The 19,358-nt window shown below is 43.5% G+C and overlaps 1 protein-coding gene across 3 annotated transcripts; it reads right to left on the bottom strand.

Annotated features, from left to right (window-relative positions):
• Positions 1–2,008: 2,008 nt before the first annotated feature.
• On the bottom strand, positions 2,009–7,546 carry pdp1 (pyruvate dehydrogenase phosphatase catalytic subunit 1). 3 transcript variants are annotated; one of them, XM_041190144.1, is made up of 2 exons: positions 7,436–7,546; positions 2,009–6,761 (listed from the first exon to the last, which is right to left on the bottom strand). In XM_041190144.1, the coding sequence occupies exon 2, from the start codon at positions 6,716–6,718 to the stop codon at positions 5,096–5,098; it is 1,623 nt and encodes a 540-aa protein (XP_041046078.1). In that variant the 5' UTR covers positions 6,719–6,761; positions 7,436–7,546; the 3' UTR covers positions 2,009–5,095. The 3 variants fall into 3 exon arrangements, with proteins under 3 accessions (XP_041046078.1, XP_041046077.1, XP_041046079.1); XM_041190143.1 differs by having other exon boundaries at positions 7,299–7,537; XM_041190145.1 differs by lacking the exon at positions 7,436–7,546 and adding an exon at positions 6,972–7,286.
• Between the last annotated feature and the right edge of the window lie 11,812 nt (positions 7,547–19,358).

Below are 19,358 nucleotides of genomic sequence, written 5' to 3'. Positions count from 1 at the left end.
ATCTCTGTCAGGTGATTTCCAGTAAATCACTAGGACCTTTGTCTTTAAAGCTGTTTTTGTCATCAGTTAAAGTAATTTCAGTTCAAAAAAGCAATTAGCTCTCCTGCTTAAGGGCTATGCTGGTCAATTAGCTGAAGTCATGTGATTTCTGAGAAAAGGCATGCTTGCTTACAGCCCAAAGTGAACTTATGGCCTTTTAAAAAAAAAAATGTACCATCTACCCTTTCCTCACGAGACTGGTTTCATATCACATTAACCCCTCTACTGATAAATCACCTCCCTACTGAGTTTTCCCTACCCCCTCCCCGTTTCCTCTTTTCATCCTTATCCACCTCACTCTTCCTCCCTTCAACTTTTCCCCCTATTTGTCACTCTTTTCTCCCTCTCCACTTACCTCCCATGCCTCTACCATTTCCTTCCTCTACCCTCCTTTTTTCACTTAATCAGCAAACCATGCCCGATTGCATGCTCCTGGCTATTCAGTAGCAAAGATTAAAATGGTGTACTATATGAGTTTGACTGTTCATGACCAGTGATGCAAGAATATCGCAGAAATGGATAGTGTGTCAAGATGTGTGCCTAGGATGATTAACTGCAAAATGAAAAGGACAACATTGTTTTTGTGCAAGACGTTGGTCACATCATATTTAGGATAGTTTCCAGTGTTAGTCCACTCACATGGTAGGTTTTGTAAAGGCCTTTGTTACAGACACAAGGGCAAGATGGATTGAATTATTACTGTTCCTCTCTTCTGTCCGTGACAGCAGTAGTTTAATTTCTAATTCAATTTGTTTCCCTTAGTATCCTTTCCATTGCTGAAATGGGCTGTGGGGTTTCCAAACCCCAGTTTATGAAGTCCAATGTTAAAGATAACTCCACAGCAAATTCCTCCTGTACCCTTCACTCCTGCAGATCCATCACAGAGGCCAGAGGGTGAGGGAGAGGAGGAAGATAACAATGAGGAGCTGGAAACAAGATGGAATTCTTTCTCATCACTTATGGGAACAATGGGAGAATAATGAAGAAGATAGAAAGGTTAAGAGCAAGGACTTCCTACAGTGCTCAACCTAACTATTACCCTGCCAAAACCTACTTGGTCTTGTACAAAGTCAATTGCTTGGTCACCTTGTGTTTAAGTATGTAAAGTGCTAGAAGAAATTAGAAAGTATCAACAAGGGTGACTGTCAGAGTATAATGAAAATGGAGGAGTGGAGTGTGTTGAAAACAGAGGCTGAGAAGGCTGAAAGTCATGGGACACACCCAAAAGAAAGATACTTATAGAACCTCAGAGCAACGTGTAAGTTCGGAGTTTAGTCTCTAAGGCTACGTTGCAAATGATACATATGACTCTAGAGACCGCAGTGAACATCAAGGGACCTACTTCTTCACCGTACACATCAATGGAACACGTAGTAGCTCATTAAAATTGCAACAAATCATGACCTATGAAGTGGCCAGGGACCAGTTTGTACTTGCATGAAGGTGGGGGCACTGACTTTATTGAACCAGGAAGGGCCAGTTGGAATACTGATGTCAAATCAGGTACAGAAAGCAAAGTACAAGAGGAAATAAATATTGGATTGAGGGACAAAAAGTAAAAATGGCAACATTTTTCAAATCTAGAGTTAAAATCTGAAGGACTGCAGTTCCATACTTAATTTCTAGTGGCAGAGATGTTGCTTCAGACTTACCATGCTGTTAAAAGGGTGGAATGAACAAGCCCAAGGTTATAGAGAGTTTAATACGTATATAAATCTGTTAAGTACAGCAACTTTATACTATTCCATGCATTTCAAAAGTCAGTCTTACTGAAATAGCATTATCGTAGTTTTTTGTGGAGCATGGTCACTAGGAGAGCAAATTCTGAATTTGCATGTTTAATTGCACTTGTGGCTGCTGGAAGAGCTGTCTGATTTACACTTTAATAATGGTGAGCACTGATAGCCTCACCATTCTTTCAACAATAATATCAAAACAAAAGATTTATTTAGTCTATGACTAATAGAACTTACAACACAAGAGTAACTTTAATGCTTCAAAAAATTGTACATTTTAAATATTAGAAAACGTTAAAAGTAAATAACGTCTTTATAAAGCATATTTATTAAAAAACATAAATAGTTGGCAGTAAAGCAGATACAATGATCAACAGTACAGAGGCTACAACAATCAGTAATTGTTCAAATATAAAACTTTCAGCATAACTTGTAACAGGCTTTATCCATTCACAGTACAGCAATTTACAATGAAACCTTTTGATACAGAAGAGCTGTGATGTAACAGGTTTTACAAGTTCAATCACTGTCTTACTCAATAATCATATAAAGAGCAATCAGTAGGCTGAACAGTGCAGATGAAATTCAACATGCATAAATATAAAGTATTGCACACAAGAAGGAAAAATAATAGGTAATAAAAAACCTGAATGGCATTGTGTTAAAGGTGAAGTTAAGGGCATAAGTATGCTTGTTGCTTGACATGTCCAGTCAATGGAGCAGTTAGAATGTGGACAATGTGCACATGCAGGAGCCCAGATACTGCACATGTTTAAGCTGTTTTGTCATTAATCACACTAACATTAATGACAAATAGAACGCTACACTATATAGTGAAAATATAGGGCAGAGGATGAGATGCTTAAACTGAATAGTGCTCTTATCAGACATAACCCTACATAGTTGTTGGTCACCTGATTCAAATAGTACATGCAAGGCCTGGAAGGTGATTAAAGAAAAGCTTTGAGACTGATCCATTGTGCCGGGGTGATGAGTAATGAGGAAAGACTAGAAACAATGATTCATCTTGCCTCAAAAGGGAGTGCATCAGTGTCACAGGAGTGAGTCACACTAAAATAAGATTGACTTTAAAGGTCGAGAGTTACTTAAACTGGCACAGGTATGAACAAGGAGGAAAGCTTAGGACTTTTTCCCCCCAGGAATTTATTTCGCATACAGTGATCAACATGTGAAATGGGCATCCAAGTAGCATAGTGGAAGCAAAAATATTGAATCATGTAAGAAACAGGTAGTGATTGGGGGAGGTGGAATGAGGAAAAAATGGTAACTGTTGTTCTGAATGTTACCATCGATGGGATATCCACCATTTGCACATGAGCACATTCATGTAAACTTTATTGAAGTCTTAAGTTGTCTGTCTCAATTTGGCACTATAATATCCTGGAAAGTTATTCACCTTTTGATGGTCAGTGCAATATCAGCATAGCAATATATGGTGTAGCTATTTTTGGATTGACAGAATAGCTTTACAATACTCCATATACACACTAAGCTATCTTTTCAATATGGTACCTCTAAGAGATTATTTTTTTAATTTACATTTTATCTTTTGAAAAAAATGCTGTCAAATGAGATTTATTACTGATGTAAATATAAAAACAGAATTGTGGGTAAAAAAATGTCCAGTAATGGAGTTCCTTGTATTTTACAGGGAAAAAATTACATCAGAATTAATGTTTCAGATAGTACAGTATACCTTGATATATACATAAATACAGATCTTCCTTTAACAAAATCGATTTACAGCTGTAGCTATATGTAGTTTGCTCACTTATTTTTATCATACACATATTCACTCACTACAGCATAAATAGCAAAAAATCTGTAATAAGAATCAAACTCTGATGATCCCTTCAATAGGATTCCTTTACTGCTGAGTACTGCTGAGGGCAAAAAACAAATCATAAGGAATACTGAAATAAAGCCAATGCAAACCACGCTTATTGTATTTCAATTCAGGGTCCTGCTTTTAAGTATATGGCCTGTAGGATGCTTGTAAATTGCACAAAATGTAAGGGGACAGTCAAGGCTTTCCTACAACATACAATAGTTATTCAAGTGATGAATACAATACAATATACGATCATCTATTATTTCAGCCTAGGATTTTTCAGAGTACAGACTAATAGTTAAGAGGCCTAAAAGATCGTTTAAACATATTGATACCACATGCTTCATAATTGTCAGTTTACAACTTATGTTGCAATGGTGCCATTTGACAAAATCAGAACAACATTATAAATTACAGCACTCCAGGCCGTTCAAACATGTTCCACCATCAAAAGGCGATTGTCAATGACCTGAGATTTGCATGAAATGCACACTATCAGCTCCATATTTGCTTGTAAAATATTGAAGAGCAGCTCAAAAACACCAAAAAATCAGATTTTTTTTTAAAAGAATTTTCTCCTGAAGATAGATCTTAGGTGTTAAACTTTCTTTCCTGTATATGTAAAGCAAAAATTACAGCACAGATTAAAACTTATCAAAACATCCTTTTCTTATCCTTCTCCTGAGTATATATGATAAATCTATGGAAGATTGAAAACAGAGGGCAATACTTTCCACATACAATCATAAAATTACAAACACAACCTTCCAACAAGTGCATCACAACATTCACTGCAGGAAAATTGGTTGCTCTTGAAAGAACTCCTACAACACAGTTAAACTTGTGAATGCAATTCTTAGAAGAGACTATTTAAAAAGTTCTTATCTTAACTACTCCTGCAACACAAAATGCAAACTGCAGTGCAGACTATAAATAGCAGCTGTAAACAACCTGCATTTATATTTTAATTCAGATTATAGGAAACCAGCATCTGAACTAGAATACAAAAGCAACTACAAACACTATAACTGTTATGTTCCATTTCCACCTTCTGGAACTATGCCGTGGAAATAAGATATAAATTTACAATATCATATTCATTAAACTTGTTGTAATTCACAGAAATGTATATAATCATGATTTTATCTTCAATTCCATTGTACCTAGTGGCTCTCAAACCATTTTCCATTTCATACAAAGCTAAATATTTGACTATAAGCACACCAGCTTATACCTATCTTGCTTATTTAAATAGTTATATATTGCAGAACTATTCCAACTTATTAACTTAAAACAGTAAACTACCTAATTCTGACTTCCAGAGTCCAAGCCATTACAAATGACCTGACCACAATAAATGCCTGCTTATTTCAAAAATAAATGTGTTAAATTACAATTCTGGTAAAATTTCCTCAACTTGTGCATTCAAACTTTTGTTGACCTAGGTTTACTATGCAAAGACTAAATTTTAGTTTTCTGCATGCTTGTAATGTGTATTTATAACATGGGAATTAAACTGCACTACTGTAATTGTTATATCATCTCTATACATTCGTGCCAGTTCTTCAGGAAGGCTTAGCATCTTGGATAATCGCTCGTGATCAATAGCCCCAAACTCATTTTGGCCAACTGCATGCCGTATAAGATGAGTTGCAGAATTTTGATCCTCAAATGCAGATGAAACGCGTTCTCTCCTCTCCATTAATAGGCCATGCATCTGACCAAGAGTCACTTTGTAACCCCCAACAGATATAGGCTGCTGAAGGTGGACACCAGTTAGATGCTCCCCAACAATTCTCACAACTTCTTCCCTATGTAATATTTCCCACAGCCCATCTGTGGCTAATACAAGAAATTTGTCCTGAGGCCTTAGCTTATGGTAAGTGACTTCAGGCTGCGCTGTTAGATATGGGGGAGTGTGATAATTAGGTGGGAAGAATTTCGTGCATTCATTCTCATTTAACAGCTCTGGGCCAGACTCCAGCACCCGTTTCTGCAGATCTATACTCCACTTGAACTTAACATCTCCAAAAGCTCTAAATGGCATTAGCAAGGAAAGCAGACGATCTTGGTTAATAACAGTTTTTGCTTCCGATTTTGGGTGTTCAGACTTAATCCTTTCCACTTCACTCTTGTTCTGTGCATTATGGTCATTGGACAGTGTGAGTGCAGACCAGGCTCCATCCTCCTCCTGAACACCAAGCACAGCTCTGCTGTCTCCAGTATTTGCAATATGCAAGTCTACACCATCTACGTGTGCAACACAGGCAGTTGCACCAGAAAACGCCACTCGCAATTGCCAATAATTGAGAAAGGAGCTACTGTTACCCACTTGAGCTTCCAATGAAATATCATTATCAAGCCTTTTGAATGAATTTGTCAAAGCTTCCATTGCATCAGGGGTCTCCTCAGTGTGGAGATCAATTAGCTCTTGCCAGTAGGTTCTTAAGCTATCAAAATACATTTTTGAAGCCTCCTTACTGAAGTAGTCAATAGGATGTTTATGCCACTGTAAAAGTGGCAATACAACACCACCATTTTCCACTGCATTCTCTATTTCCAGTAAGGTTTCCTGATTTAGCAAAGCAACAGCAATATAATAAAATAGTCTTTCACTGACTGCCTGTGCACAGGCACACCCTGCATGCCCATCTATAACGCTAAGCAGCATGCCTCTGGTCTGCAGGCAGGTAGCTGCACATCTTCGATCTTCAACTGGAGAATTAGATGGCAACTGGTTAGAGTCAAAACCCAGAACAGAACTAACATTCTTCCCATCAAATTCAGGTACTTTAAAACTGTACTCATTTGCCTTCAGGATGCTGTTAACTTGAGGAGGAGTGAGATTATAAAACTGTGCAACTGTGGTCCTGTAGTTCCTTAAATGGAAATGACTGAATAAGTCTTCAGATTTGCCCCATTTGAGCAAGGGTCTTGGAAAAGTCTTTCGCAGGGATCTGGCTGCTGCCTGCCAACTGATTTGTGTTGATAAGTAACTCTGGAAACAAAGATGGCGGCAGGCCGTGACATACACTCTGCTTAAATCTCCATTTCTAAGTGCTGGAAAAACAAGCTGTATTGGCACCAACATTTCACCAGGCGAAATTGTACAGAGACAACTTTTCCAGCATTTCCTACAAAAACGGAGGGGGAAAAAAACAAATTACCTCTATTGTTCCTATGCATAAACCCATTACCAGAATAAGGAAAACAATGTAAAAATACTTGTTATAATAGTTTATATTTATTGATATTGCTCAATAAGTGCCTTGGGGTGTAGCAAAACATTTAACAGAATCAATAATACTTCCGTGCCGTATAATTAACTTAATAAAAACGATTACCTAATTTTCAATTACAAGTCTGTCTCTCGCCTGCCCTGCTCAGGGCTTCCAGCATTTTCTGCTTTCATTTGAGTTACAAGTTATTGTTGTGTTTCGGCTCCAATGTTCGTCTACATAACAGCGGGTTTACAGTTTACTGGTTATCCGGTGGCCTCTGTGCTCAATGGATGCTTTACACATTTGGAATCCGAACCCCAGCGCGCGGACAACGCCGCTTCCGGTCAACGTGTTCTACACACATCCGACCGGGAGTCGCCCAGACCACAGGCTAACAATCGGTCTGACGGACACCAACCGGCCAGCTACAGCCCGCAGTGCCGCACCCACCTGGCTCATCCACACAACGCTGGTGCTCGGCTTTATTACCACAGCCGCCTCGGCAGGCTTTTACATGAAGAGTCACCGATACCGGCCGGCCACTCGATTGGGAACCCGCTGGACGCCCACCATGAACCAGTACGAACCTTTCAGTCACAGCCCTGAAGATGGCCCGACAGTACAGGCCCTCGAGACACCGACAAATACTAACGACTACCCGCACACGAACGCGCTCCGAATGTGTGACATTGAGAGCAGCCACGCCCTCCCCGCTCTGATTGGCTGACCTGGGAGGAGGGGGAGGGGGGAGAACTGCGGAGATGCTGAGCTGTATAGGGTGGGGGAGGAGGGGGGATACTGGGGGGTTGGGGGGAGGAGGGGGGATACTGGGGGGTTGGGGGGAGGAGGGGGGATACTGGGGGGTTGGGGGGAGGAGGGGGGATACTGGGGGGTTGGGGGGGAGGAGGGGGGATACTGGGGGATTGGGGGGAGGAGGGGGGATACTGGGGGATTGGGGGGAGGAGGGGGGATACTGGGGGATTGGGGGGAGGAGGGGGGACACTGGGGGATTGGGGGGAGGAGGGGGATACTGGGGGATTGGGGGGAGGAGGGATACTGGGGGGGGATACTGGGGGGGAGGAGGGGGGATACTGGGGGATTGGGGGGAGGGGGGATACTGGGGGGTGGGAGGAGGGATACTGGGGGGTGGGGGGAGAGGGGGGAATACAGGGGGGAGGGGGAATACTGTGGGGTGGGGGTGGGGGAGGGGGGATACTGGGGGCTGGGGGGAGGAGGGATACTGGGGGGTGGGGGGAGAGGGGGGAATACAGGGGGGAGGGGGAATACTTGGGGGTGAGGGGGAGGGGGAATACTGCGGGGTGGGGGTGGGGGGAATACTGCGGGGTGGGGGTGGGGGGAATACTGCGGGGTGGGGGTGGGGGGAATACTGGGAGGTGGGGGGGGAATACTGGGGGGTGGGGAGGGGAGAATACTGGGGGAGGGGGATACTGGGGGGTGGGGGACACTGGGGGGGTGGGTGTGGGGGGAGGGGGTACTGGGGGGTGGGTGGGGGGGAAGGAGAGGGGCTACTGTGGGGGGGAGGGGGTATACTGAGCTGTGGTGGGGGAGGGGGCATACTGGGGAGTGGGGGGACACGGGGGGGATGGGTGGGGGGGAGGGGGTTACTGGGGGTGGGGGGAGCGGATACTGGGGGGTGGATGGGGGTTAGGGAGGGGGGATACTGAGGGGGGGAGGGGGGGATACTGAGTTGGGGGGGCTGGGAGGGGGGATACTGAGCTATGGGGGGGGAGGGGGATACTGATCTGTTGACGGGGAGGGGGGATACTGAGCTGCAGGGGTGGGGAGGGGGGATACTGAGCTGTGAGGGGAGATGGGGGATACTCAACTATGGGGGGGATACTGATCTGTGAGGGGGGAGGTGGGATACTGAGCTGGGGGGGTGGATGTGGGATACTGAGCTGTGGGGGGAGGGGGGAATACTGAGCTGTGGGGGGGATACTAAGCTGTGGGGGGGGCAGGGGGATACTGAGCTCTGGGGGGGATACTAAGCTGTGGGGGGGGGCAGGGGGATACTGAGCTGTGGGGGGGTGGGTGGGGGGGAGGGGGGATTCTAAGGGGGAGGGGGGATACTGGGGGTGGGTGGGGGGGATACTGGGGTGGGGGGAGGGGGTTACTGGGGGTGGGGGGCAGGGGATACTGGGGGGTGGGGGGAGGGAGGGGGGATACTGGGGGGTGGGTGGGGGGGAGGGGGGATACTGAGCTGGGGGGTGCTGGGAGGGGGGATACTGAGCTGTAGGGGGGGGATGGGGGATACTGATCTGTTGAGGGGGAGGGGTGATACTGAGCTGTTGGGGGAGGAGGGGGATACTGAGCTGCGGGATTGGGGAGGGGGGATACTGAGCTGTGGGGGGGATACTGAGCTGTGAGGGGGGAGGGGGGATACTGAGCTGGGGGTTGGAGGGGGGATACTGAGCTGTGGTGGGGTGTGGGGGACACTGAGCTGTGGTGGGGGAGGGGGCATACTGAGCTGTGAGAGGGGGGATACTGAGCTGTGGGGGGGAGGGGGGGATACTGAGCTGTGGGGGGAGGGGGGATGCTGAGCTGCGGGGGAGGAGGGGAGTTGCTGAGCTGTGGGGGGTGGATGCTGGACTGCGGGGGGTGGGGATGCTGAGCTGTGGTGGGGGATGCTGAGCTGCGGAGGGGAGGGGGGATGCTGAACTGCGGGGGTGAGGGGAGGGGGATGCTGAGCTGCGCGGAGGAGAGGGTGAGGGGGGGATGCTGAGCTGCGGGGGGGGGAGGGGAGGTGAGGGGTGATGCTGTGCTGCGGATGGGATGGGGGGATGCTGAGCTGTGGAGGGAGGAGAGGGGGAGATGTTGAGCTGCGGGGGTGAGGGGTGATGCTGTGCTGCGGGGGTGAGGGCGGGATGCAGAGTTGCGGGTGGGAGGGCGAGGGGGGATGCTGAGCTGCAGGGTGGGGAGTGGGGGATGCTGAGCTACAGGGAGGAGGGGAGGGGGGATGCTGAGCTTTGAGGGTTGTGGAGCAAGGGGGTTGCTGAGCTGTGGAGAGGGGAGCAGGGGGGATGCTGAGCTGCGGGGGCAATGCTGAGCTGGGTTGGGGGGAAGCAAGGAGGATGCTGAGCTGGGGTGTAGCAGGGGGCGCTGAGCTGGTGGGGAACAGGGGGAATGCTGAGCTGGGGGGGAGCACGGGAGATGCTGAGCTGGGGGGGCAGGATGGGTGCTGAGCTGTGGGGGTGCCCCTCCCACCTGGACTCTTGATCTTCCCACCTGGACTCCTGCTCTTCCCACCCGGACTCCTGCTCTTCCAACACCCCCACCTCTTCCTGGACTCCTGCCCCCCGAACCTCTGGACTCTTGCTTTGCCACCTTTTGTGAGCTGCTTCAAAGCAGAGCCATGACCATGAGAATCTACCCAGTATGCGATGGACAATTAAAGGCCATGCCCGCCCAACCTTAAGGTTGGCGGGCGGGCCAAGAGCCCCAGCAGGCTTCTGAAAAATCGTGAAACCTCATCCACTGGCTGGATGAGGTTTCATGTCTGTTTTTAAAAAGTTTAATAAAGTTTTTGTAATATTTATTAACATGTCCCATCTCGTGTGACATTGTCACATGAGGGAGACATGTTAATAATTGTTTTTATTATTCATTTTTTGAAGTTTGAAACACTGTCAGTGATCTCCCTGAGGCAGCACTTAGTCTCAGGGAGATGTGCGCTCTTTCGGCGCATGCGTGAAAGAGCGCATTTTGACAGTTGGGGAATCCCCCACCCCCTGCACAGGAAGTGCATAGCCCTTTCCGTTGGGTGGCCCGCTAGATGGGCCAACTTAAAATGGCAGCGGCCCATTTCAGCGGCGGTGATCGGCTGCCACCGCCAAGCCGGTGGGGCCTGCCTGCCCATCAAGGGCAAAATTCTGCCCGAGGTCTCAGAGAAAATTTGGAGAACGCTGAAGTATTATATAAAACTATCTGAGACTTCAATTCAGGAGATTTAGTACACTATGAAAGAGAGGGTCATAGGGAATGGAACTGCTCAGGTTAGGTAACTGATTGTCATGAAAAGCAGTATTTATCTAACATGGTAATCAAACTGTTAAGGTTCATTATGATTCATGATTAATCTGAATTAATTACAAAATATCAGACTTTGAACAGCTGTTAGAAGTGAACAAGGAACCTTGTACCTTAAATGCTCATGTGTTTTGTCATGTAGGTCTTGAGGAACAGATTACAGTAAATCAAGTGTTGGAATGTGGTAACGTGAGTGATCATGAGAGCTATCACATCCAAAGACCAATTGCCCAGAATGGGAAATGTTGTCCTGAGAAAATATAAAGGTTTGTTAAAAAATACTTTGGCTGCCAAAACACTGGCTTTTATGTGGGCTGTGAATATGTGATTCTGTACAATGGAGGTACTTGGTATTGAATGTGTTAGGGGCAGAAGAGGTGGGCAAACTATTTTCCTGTCACCAACTGTCCATACGCAAAAATTGTTTTGAATTATTTTTAAGGTATGTCGTGGTGTGACTTAATTTACTAATAACTCACACTAATCTTGCGTTATGATTAACACAGAAGGCTAGTTTATTCACATTCAAAACCTGGGGAGTAGTGTTCACAATGTTCCACTCCGCTACCCATGTACACAGTAAACAGCAGGGGTGGGGGGGGTGGTGAAATAGAAAAAGAAGGTCTTAAAACAATGGATAGTAACAGCGCAAGGAAAACAGAAATCAATTAGTTCATGTGATTATCAGAGTCTAATGAAGAGTTCTTTCACATAGGAACTCAGGTTCAGCTGGTTAAAGACCTGGGTTGTAGAGTTCTCTTTACAGTTGGTACTTATGCCGCGAGATGAAGTTGGTAACAGAGACTGGGTCTATTCTGCAGGCAATGGTAGGAAATCTTCCAGCAGAGCCAGGCTTCAAGGAGCAGGCTGTTGTTCAGCCTGAAGTTTTGCTTCTTGGTGGTTCACCATTTGGACGTTAAACAGGATTTCTCAGTTCTCAAAGGAATATAGAGATTTCAAAATGGTCACTCTAGTCCTGTCACCCTCTTTCACCACAATGATTTCAAAAGGGGTGCTTATCCATTGTCTGGAACTGGCTTTGATTTCAGGATTGATAATGTCCCAGCTGTTAGATTTTGAAAAAGTTACCATCCATATTGAGGGTCTTGTGTCAGGAAGCCGTTGTCTCGGCAGACGCTCTGACTCTGCTGGAAGGGTAAGCTTATCAAGATGCAAATGACATCCATTGTCTCCTCAATGGTCCCCTTTTGAAATGGGCCTGTACAGTCCCAGAGTGTGATGACCTCTGCAGGCATAACACATTTTGATCTGAGAGTGTAAGATTCCACAAGGACGAGAGGAGGATTTTTTTGTTCTTTTAACTCCTGTTGGTCATGTGATTTATAGCAGTCATCTTTTTTGGTTCAGCAGAAAGTCCATTTTAAAAATAGAAAAAAGAATAAAGTTTTGATACATAACAACAGTGTTGGATTTCTTTTCATGTCATTGACACCATGAATGTTGTGTTACCAATCATTCACTGTGGAATCATGTTCACTGCATGAAAAATATAAGTGAGAAAAGGTTATGAATTGACCTTGCTGGCTTGAAAAAATGCTGGAGAGAAAGGAAATCTCTAAAATTAAATCAGTGAACGCACGTCATCAACCATTGGATTGTACAAAAAAATTATTAGGGGTCCCAGAGTAGGGGTATCTCACAATATGGAGGTCTTTGGTTTAAATTATTTTGAAATTTCATTTGTACTTATAAACTCTAATTTTTATTTAATTTTATTTAAAGAGAGAATCTGTTAATTGTTTTTAATTGTATGTAGGTGGTGGGTATTAACTGGGGATTCACTTGTGTCCTTATAAATAGGAATAGGCTGAAGCTGTGGTTAATGTGTTAGGAGGTGCTTGTTTGTAATGTGTATGTCTGAAATAAATGCTTATAAAAATGTGTAAATAATGACTCCAGTTCTATCCTTCATCACCTGGCTTTCTGGATTAGAACACATCATGCAGTGTTTGTGAAATTATTTTTTAAATACCTCTGTTATCACAATATTCAGGATTCCTGGGGGTAGATCTTTGTTTGCAATAGTATAAAGTGGGTGATGGACAGTTGGTAGCCCATTTTATATTTCTCCCATTTTTTAATTTGCATTGATCATGTCTCCTAGCAGCTGAAATAGTTTGGACTTCCTGACACAGTTTTGGGGGAAATGCAACTGATTCTCCAATTTCTTACTGTTTTCAGACAAATTAGCCCCAATTTGACCCGTGGTTAACTTATGTCATGCCTGACCTGGAAATGCTTGAACCTGGAAATGCTTGATGCTGATCCTAAGTACAAAGAAAAGCTCTAATTTTGGTATTCTAGTATTAACTCAAAGATTCACCTTTCACCAAGGAAAATCAAATAAAGTTAGTTATGAAAATAAAAAAACAATAATAGCATTGATAGAATCAAGATATGAACATATGAATTAGGAGCAGTCAGCCACTCAGCCCTTCAAACCTGCTCCGCCACTCAATAAGATCATGGCTGATCTGAATGTAACTTCAGTCCCGCATTCCTGCCTACCCCGATAACCTTTCACTCCCTTGTTAATCAAGAATCTATCTAGCTCCGCCTTAAAAATATTCAAAGACTCTGCTTACACTGCCTTTTGGGGAAGAGAATTCCAAAGACTCATGACGCTCTGAGATAAAAAATTTTGCCTCATTTCTGTCTTAAATGAGCGACCCCTTATTTTTAAACAGTGACCCCTAGTCCTAGATTCTCCTACAAGAGGAAACATCCTCTACACATCAACCCTGTGGATTTAAGGATTTCACTTAAGTCACCTCTTCCTCTTCTAAATTCCAGTAGGTACTTGGAGAAGGAAAAAATAACAGCTACCACATTCCGCAGAAATGATAAACTAAAGGATTTTAAGAGTGAATTGCCTTAAAAAGAGTTAATGAGAAGCTCCAGAGTATCATCAGAATGATGTTACCTTTGGAGTGCAATGCTTCCATAGTGCATCTATATAAAGAACATTTGATTTAGGGCCAGCATTAAAATACTCTAATGTCATCTGAGCCTTTTCTTTAGAAAGACAGCAACATGTGCACTACAGTGCACAGTTTTCTCAGTGGGCCTGCTATTACATGTAATATATTGTGACTCACTTGACGATATTCATATATAAAATTGCCTAAACAAAAAACCTGATTGGCATTACTAATTAATAAGTGAAAGCAAAAGCAATTCTAGTATTGCCAGGATTTTTCCATAATTATATAGCATTACACGGCACTACATAATCTCTTCACAAATTAAATTCATTTTGGATTCAATGTGTTAGTGGAGAATGGGAGCATCGTAAGTAAGGGAGGAAATAATGGCAAGAAAGGAAAACAATTCATTTTGAACTTCTTACCATCTGAACTCAAGGAGACTATCATGAAAAGTCCAGATGTTGCCATTTAACTAGGATGTTGTGGATCCAACCTGGGATCAGGCTATTTTGGACCTGGAAATTTGGTATGAGGCAGGTTTAATAAATGATCTCAGAGTAAAAGGTCCCCTAGGAAACAGTGACCATAAGATGGTAGAATTTAGCATTCAGTTTGAATGTGAGGAACTTTGGTAGGAAACAACTGTGCTAAACTTAAATAAGGGTAATTACAAATGAATGAGGGCAGAGTTGACTGGAGTGGACTGAGAAAGTAGTTTGGCAGAAAAGATAGTTGATGAACAATGGCAGGTGTTTAAGAAAATAGTTCATGACTCCAAATAAAGATATATCCCAGTGTGAAAGAAAGATTTTAGGAAGAGGATAAACCAACTATGGTTAACAAAGGAAATTAAGGATTGTATCAAATTGAAAGGAAAAACATACAATGTGGCAAGGATTAGCGGTAACCCAGAGGATTGGACAAGTTTTAAAAACCAACAAAAGATGACCAAAAAAATAATAAAGAAGGAGAAAATAAACTTTGAGGGTAAACTAGCAAGTAATTTAAAAACAGACCGTAAGAGCTTCTTTAAATATGTAAAAAGAAAGAGAGAGGCCAAAGTGAACAGAGAATGAGACTGGGGAAATAATAATGGAGAACCAGGAAATGGCAGACGAGCTGAATAAATAATTTGCATCAGTCTTCATGGTAGAAGACACTAACAGCATTCCAAAAATACTAAATAATAAAGTGGCAAAAGGGGTGGAGGAAATAAATACAATATCTATCACTAGAGAGAAATTACTAGGGAAACTAATGGGGTGAATAGCTGATAAGTCCCCTGGAGCTGATGAGTTGTATCCCAGGATATTAAAGGAAGTAACTATACAAATAGTGGATGCACAGGTAGTAATCTTCCAAGAACCCTTAGATCCTGGAAAAGTCCCAGATGATTGGAAAACTGCTGTATTCAAAAAGGGAGGGAGACAAAAAAACAGGTAACTATAGGCCAGCTAGCTTAACATTAAACTTTGGGAAAATGTTAGAGTCTATTATAAAGGATGTAATAGCAGAGCATTTGGAAATGCATAATATAATGAAGCAGAGTCAGCATAGCTTCATGAAGGGGAAATCATGCCTGACAAATTTATTAGAATCCTTTGAGGAGGTAACAAGCAGGATAGATAAAGGGGAACTAGTAGATGTAATTGGATATCCAAAAGGTTTTTGTTAAGGTACTGCACATAAAGCTACTTAATAAGATAAGAGCCCATGGTGTTGGGGATAGTATATTAGCATGGATAGATGATTGGCTAACTAATAGAAGACAGAGAGTTGGGATAAGGGGGCCATTTTCAGGATGGCAGCCTGTAACTAACGGAGTACCCCAGGGATCAGTGTTGGGGCCACAATTATTTGCAATATATTTTAGTGACTTAGATGAGGGAATTGAATGTACTATCACCAAGTTTGCGGATGATGCAAAAATAGTTGGGAAGGCAAGTGGTGAGAATGACGCAAATAGTCTACAAAGGGATATAGACAGGTTAAGTGAGTGGGCAAAAACTTGGCAAATGGAATATAACGTAGGAAAATGTGAGGTTATGCATTTTGGCAGGAAGAATAGAGCTGAATATTATTTAAATGGAGAAAGACTGCAGAAAGCTACAGCACAGAGAGATTTGGGGGTCCTCGTGCACGAATCCCAAAAAGCTAACATACAAGTGTGGCAGGTAATAGGGAAGGCAAATAGAATGTTGGCCTTTATTTCAAAGGGAATGCAGTATAAAAATAGAGAACAAAAACAGAATTACCTGGAAAAACTCAGCAGGTCTGGCAGCATCGGCGGAGAAGAAAAGAGTTGACGTTTCGAGTCCTCATGACCCTTTGACAGAACTAGGTAAATCCAAGGAAGGGGTGAAATATAAGCTGGTTTAAGGTGGTGGGGTGGGGTGGGGGGGTGGTGGGGGCAGGGGGGGGGGGGGGTGGGTTTGGGTGGGGGAGAGAAGTGGAGGGGGGTGGTGTGGTTGTAGGCAAAAGCAGTGATAGAAGCAGATTGTCAAAAGATGTCACAGACAGCAGAACAAAAGAACACATAGGTGTCGAAGTTGGTGATATTATCTAAACGAATGTGCTAATTAAGAATGGATGGTAGGGCACTCAAGGTATAGCTCTAGTGGGGGTGGGGGGAGCATAAAAGATTTAAAAATATTTATTTAAATGATTTAAATACCCACCCCCACTAGAGCTATACCTTGAGTGCCCTACCATCCATTCTTAATTAGCACATTCGTTTAGATAATATCACCAACTTCGACACCTATGTGTTCTTTTGTTCTGCTGTCTGTGACATCTTTTGATGATCTGCTTCTATCACTGCTTTTGCCTACAACCACACCACCCCCCTCCACTTCTCTCCCCCCACCCAACCCCCCCCACCCACCCCCTTAAACCAGCTTATATTTCACCCCTTCCTGGGATTTACCTAGTTCTGTTGAAGGGTCATGAGGACTCGAAACGTCAACTCTTTTATTCTCCACCGATGCTGCCAGACCTGCTGAGTTTTTCCAGGTAATTCTGTTTTTGTTTTGGATTTCCAGCATCCGCAGTTTTTTGTTTTTATAAAAATAGAGAAGTCTTGCTAAAACTTTTCAAGGCACCAGTTAGACCACACCTAGAATACTGTGAACAGTTTTAGAACCATAGAACACTACAGCACATTCGGCCTTTCTAGTCTGTTCCCTTATTTAAAGAAAGATATTCTGGCATTGGAGGCAGTCCACAGAAGGTTCACTAGGTTGATCCTGGGTATGGAGGAATTTTCTTATGAAGAGAGGTTGAGTAGGTTCGGCCTGTGCTCATTGTAGCTTAGAAGAATGAGAGGTGGCCTTATTGAAACATATAAGGTTCTTAGGGAGCTTGATAGGGTAGATGCTGAAAGGTTGTTTCCCCTTGTGGGAAAGTCTGGCCATAATCTCAGAGTGAGGGGTCACCCCACTTAAGACAGAGATGAGGAGGAATTTCTTTTCTCAGAGGGTAGTCAATCTGTGGAATTCTTTAACACAGAGGGTTGTAGAGGCTGGGTCGTTAAGTACATTCAAAGCTGAAATAGACAGATTTTTAATCAGTAAGGGAAGCAAGGGTTATGGGGAAAAGGTGAGAAAATAGAGGTGAGGATTATCAGATCAGCCATGATCTTATAGAATGGCTAAGCACACTCGATGAGCTGAATGGCCTACTTCTGCTCCTATGTCTTATGGTCGTGTGGATTCTATTTCACACCATGCAAAGCTAAATACCAATTATGCAATCCATTCAAAGGTCAAGAGGAACAGGTGGAAACTCCTAATAAACAGCATAGGGCATTAAGATAATCTGAGATCCTAGTACTATCTCAACTCTTTAGGTAATACAGCTAAACATAGGGATAAATCTTTAAAAAAAAAGTAGGTAAACATAAATTTGAGGTGGATGCATTCCTGTAATGTAGTTTCTGAGGGGTGTGTTATAATTAGCGCAGGATCATGAAATGGATCTGTCTCACCCAGTTGCTGATGGACAAAAATAAATGCTAATAGACATATCCATCATACTGCAACACATACACAACTGATATTTTTGCATAATGCAGGAATGACTTATCGGTGATTGTGTTAAAACTCACAATTGTTCTGACTTCATGACTCCCCTGATTAATAGAAACAGCTGCAAGGTGGGACTGGAAGAGAGACTGTCCTGGTGACTAGAATTCTAATAATACAAATGCATAAATCTTAGCAAGGCAGCTGTGTTGAAGTCTAAATCCATTGGATATGCTTTTATTTGCATCATATACAGTTCTGGTGGCAATGGGTGAATTTGGCTCGTTGCCCATAATCCCTCCAGAAAAGCAGGTTAGCAATTTACATATTGGTCAATTCTAATGATATTTCAACTTACATTCAAATCTAATGGTGCACCCATGTGTTTCGCAGGCTTCTTGAAACTGAAACCCAGGCAGGAACAGCCATTGGTCTCATTAAAATCAGACAAATGCAGCAATAAATGCTCAGGGCTCACAGCTGCTTTCTTACCTGCCACTAGGAAAAGGCTTGATCGTTGTACATGTGCTAAGAGATTAGGTCTTCACTTTGCAGATATTGAGACTCAAACCAAGATATGTGCTACCTTGAACTGGACCTCGGACGAAGGACAAGATGATTATTATTTGCAGCAACAGCCTGCTGAGGAGAGACTTGCAGGTGGTGAACAGAGGGGATCAGCATAAGGTTCAAAGTCACAGGTGGAACTAGCCACATAACAGGTTACAAAGGGAGAGGCACAGTTTCCTTGCACTCTCTGAAGAGCAATAATTTTGGCAGCTGAGGTTGTCGCGTCAAGTGGTAGCAGTCACCTGCAGTCTCAGAAAAAGACCTGCTCCTTGCTGGACTTGGTGGCCATTGCATTACCAGTGGGTATGAAAGTGACTGCTTCCCTCAAACCTTTGCTCTGGATCATTTCAGTGTACTTCCAAAGACATGTCCAGGATCAGTCAGCAGCACACAAATGAATCAGACTGGTGCTCTGATGGATTTCCCAGGCTGGCAATTATGCCAAATTCACCTGCATTGAGACTAGTTTTGTTTTCATCACTGGCAGGCCTGCATCGTAAGTCTCTGACAACACATGTGACAATTCATGAATCCACAGATCAGCCAGGAGTATTTGTAAATCATATGGGGTTCCATTCTATTAATGCGCAAGGTATATCCAACTACAAGAAAAGCTTTATGCAGGTGTGCACCAAATTCCAGGAAAGCTGCCATAATGTTTTCATCCTGCAACAGTCCAAGTTCCCTGAGCTCTTTGGACCTGCAAGCAGATGTACACATGTGGGAAACCCAACCAGTTAACCTCAAGAAAGACACAGTAAATGCCATATGACAACCTGACGTTTCATTAAGCAAACCATTGACATGCTGAAGATGTGTTTTAGGTGAGTGAGCAGATCATAGGCTACTTTCAGTACACCCCAGCCAAGGTCTCCAGAATGATCATGGCATGCTACGCTTAGCACAACATTGCACAACAGTGA

This window comes from Carcharodon carcharias, chromosome 6 (genome assembly GCF_017639515.1).
Source record: "Carcharodon carcharias isolate sCarCar2 chromosome 6, sCarCar2.pri, whole genome shotgun sequence".
In the NCBI taxonomy this organism is placed as follows: domain Eukaryota; kingdom Metazoa; phylum Chordata; class Chondrichthyes; order Lamniformes; family Lamnidae; genus Carcharodon; species Carcharodon carcharias.
This window is presented reverse-complemented; position numbering and strand designations above follow the sequence as displayed.